The following is a 2,580-nucleotide window of genomic DNA, read 5'->3' as shown; positions in this document are numbered from 1 at the left end:
CTGATATATATGTCAATTATGACGTATAATTCGACTCAGTAGGTGTATTAATTTTGGATTTTTTGAGGTATCTTTTTTTTCTGTATTAACTTTTCCGGCAGAGAGGGTACTTCTTTTATTTATTTATTTATTTTTGGATTTTTAAAACCGGAAATTATTCTAGAAAAGAAAGGTTAACGAGCGCGTGGGTGGCGAGATGTCCTGAAAGGGAAACGCGGACCTCCAGCGACAGCGACGACGGTCAAAATACCTGGGAAAACGCCGGGTGATGGGCATCTCCACGATTAGTCGGCGCGAACCGAAGCCAAAATCGCCCCGACCCAAACGAACGCCACGCGAAACCTCATCATCGTCCCTGTCCGTCGTCTCCACATTTCTCTCTCCTCATTTTAAAAGCCCCCACCCCAACCAAACCAGAGCAAAGCGCAAAAGCAAAAAACCGCCCCTCAAACCCGATCTCGATTTTTAGGGGGCACGACGAAGGCGACGAAACCCTAACTCTTACCCCACCACCACCTCCATTCATATAAGCCTCCCCTTCTGCCGTCTCCTTCCTCAACCCCCATCGTTTCTCTCTCTAGATCTCTCTCTCTCTCTCTCTCTTTCTCTCTTCTCCTCTGGATCAATCGGTGGAGCCCCAACTCGTTGTGAATGGTGGAAATCTCGGCCGGCGGTAGCGATTTCATGCTCACCCTTTTCCGATCAAGGGCGAGCGCTCTCGTTTTCGCCTTCGGTTCTTGCAAGGAGGGCTGGTACTACCGCTGCCTCGGCGTCGACCCTTGAGACCCCCCCATTTGATTCCCCGCGAGATCGCTTCCCGATTTTTGCCTCTCTCTCTCTCTCTCTCTCTCCGGGTCGCGCTCTTGATCCCGTCCTTCCTTTTCCTTCCTTCCTTCGTCGGGATTGGTTAATTCTTGTTTTTGGGTTTCTTTGAGACTGTTTGGATTCGGGGTCGGTCGCGAAAGATGTTGCTCTACAAGCAGAAGAAGAATCAGAGCGCCAAGGGCAACAGGCTCCTCATCAGCATCAACGTGCTGGGGAGCGCCGGCCCGATCCGGTTCGTGGTGGGCGAGGAGGAGCTCGTCGCCGCCGTCATCGACACCGCCCTCAAGACCTACGCCCGCGAGGGGAGGCTCCCCGTCCTGGGCTCGGATCTCAACGATTTCTTGCTGTACTGCCCAACTTCTGGATCAGATGGTGCGTTACGTGGGAACAAATTTGGGGGTGTGAAAATATGCCTGATTGAGTTATGATGCGTGGAACTGAAAAAAGTATATGAATGGGTTGTCTGTTTCCTCGTTGAATTTGACGTCGTACGAGTCTGTGTTGAGATTTGGTTTACAGATTAATTCAGTAGAGCCCAAAATTTTTAATTTCAGTTTGTCGGTATATTGAGACTGTTGTGGTAATCCTGCAATTGGGTATATGACTCTTATGATTCTTACGATTTTTGTGATTGGTTTCAGCTCTGAGTCCATGGGATATGATCGGGTCGCCCGGAGCTCGGAACTTCCTTCTGTGCAAGAAACCGAAGACGGACGTGGTGGCTGATGAGCGGAGGTCCCCTGATGCTGGCATCGCGAGGAAGGGCAATGGAAGCTGGAAGTCGTGGATCAATAAGTCCTTCAGTCTCAAAGTATCTTCCCACTGAGAGATTCATCTTTATTAGGTGATTGGCCTATTCATGGTCGTGAGTGGCTTGTTATCGTTCTAATTTTGGTCAAATTGGTCATGTTGTTCTTACCATTCTTGGTATTTCTCGGAATCCTTGTTATGGTGGTTGATCAGAAGACTTCTTTCCAGTGAATAAAATTGCTTTGGTTGCTTTTGAATTTACTTTGAGCTTCGCCCACACAATACTCTGCTTCTGTAGGTTTTAGTTGCATCTTAATATTTTTGCTTCGCAAAAAAATCTTTCTGGCTGGAACCAGGAAGAAGCATGTATGCTCAAAATTTCTCAGGATCACTAATTTGTTGGTCCGTGTATGTTATATCCCATGAGGTTCCGAGTCTGAACCAGGAAGAGGCATGTATGCTCATAATTCTTCAGGTTTATTGACTTCTTGATGATTATAATATAGTCTTGATTGAGCAGCCTGAACTTTTGTAATTGCAATCTTCTTATTAGTCCTTGAATAAACGTGTGTATCAGATGGTTAGATATGGTATCCGAGCTGAATTCCCTCTGCCATTTATGGGATGAATCACATGACTCCATGTGAGGACCACTAGCGTGGTGGGGGAGGTCAGGGTTTTGTTCCAGCTGGTGTTGATGTCATAAGCCGAAAGTTCTTTTGGATTGTAGCATCAAAGCTGCAAAAATCCTGTCATTTGAACATGGGCTTAGATAGAATAATGTTTGAGAAGTGAAAATAGGCTTTTCGTACCTCTCAGTTTTCTATCTTTTGTTTTGTTTTGCTCTTTTATTTATTTAGTTGAATTTGAGATGCGCCTTGAGAATATAAATTTCGGTGGTGATTTTGCTGGCGAGAGGCACTTGTTAAGCAACTAGTTAAGGAAAATTTATGATCTCAATTGCACTGATTGTCTTTGTTTCATGCACAATCAAGCATTGGAGGT

The 2,580-nt window shown here is 45.9% G+C and overlaps 1 protein-coding gene across 1 annotated transcript; it reads left to right on the top strand.

Moving 5' to 3' along the window:
• Positions 1-399: 399 nt before the first annotated feature.
• Positions 400-1,836, top strand: LOC104433218. Its single transcript, XM_010045902.3, has 2 exons — positions 400-1,197; positions 1,467-1,836. Exons 1-2 carry the CDS (start codon positions 966-968, stop codon positions 1,649-1,651), a joined length of 417 nt encoding a protein of 138 aa, XP_010044204.2. The 5' UTR covers positions 400-965; the 3' UTR covers positions 1,652-1,836.
• The last annotated feature ends 744 nt before the right edge of the window (positions 1,837-2,580 follow it).

This window comes from Eucalyptus grandis, chromosome 2 (genome assembly GCF_016545825.1).
Source record: "Eucalyptus grandis isolate ANBG69807.140 chromosome 2, ASM1654582v1, whole genome shotgun sequence".
Lineage (NCBI taxonomy): Eukaryota > Viridiplantae > Streptophyta > Magnoliopsida > Myrtales > Myrtaceae > Eucalyptus > Eucalyptus grandis.
This window is presented reverse-complemented; position numbering and strand designations above follow the sequence as displayed.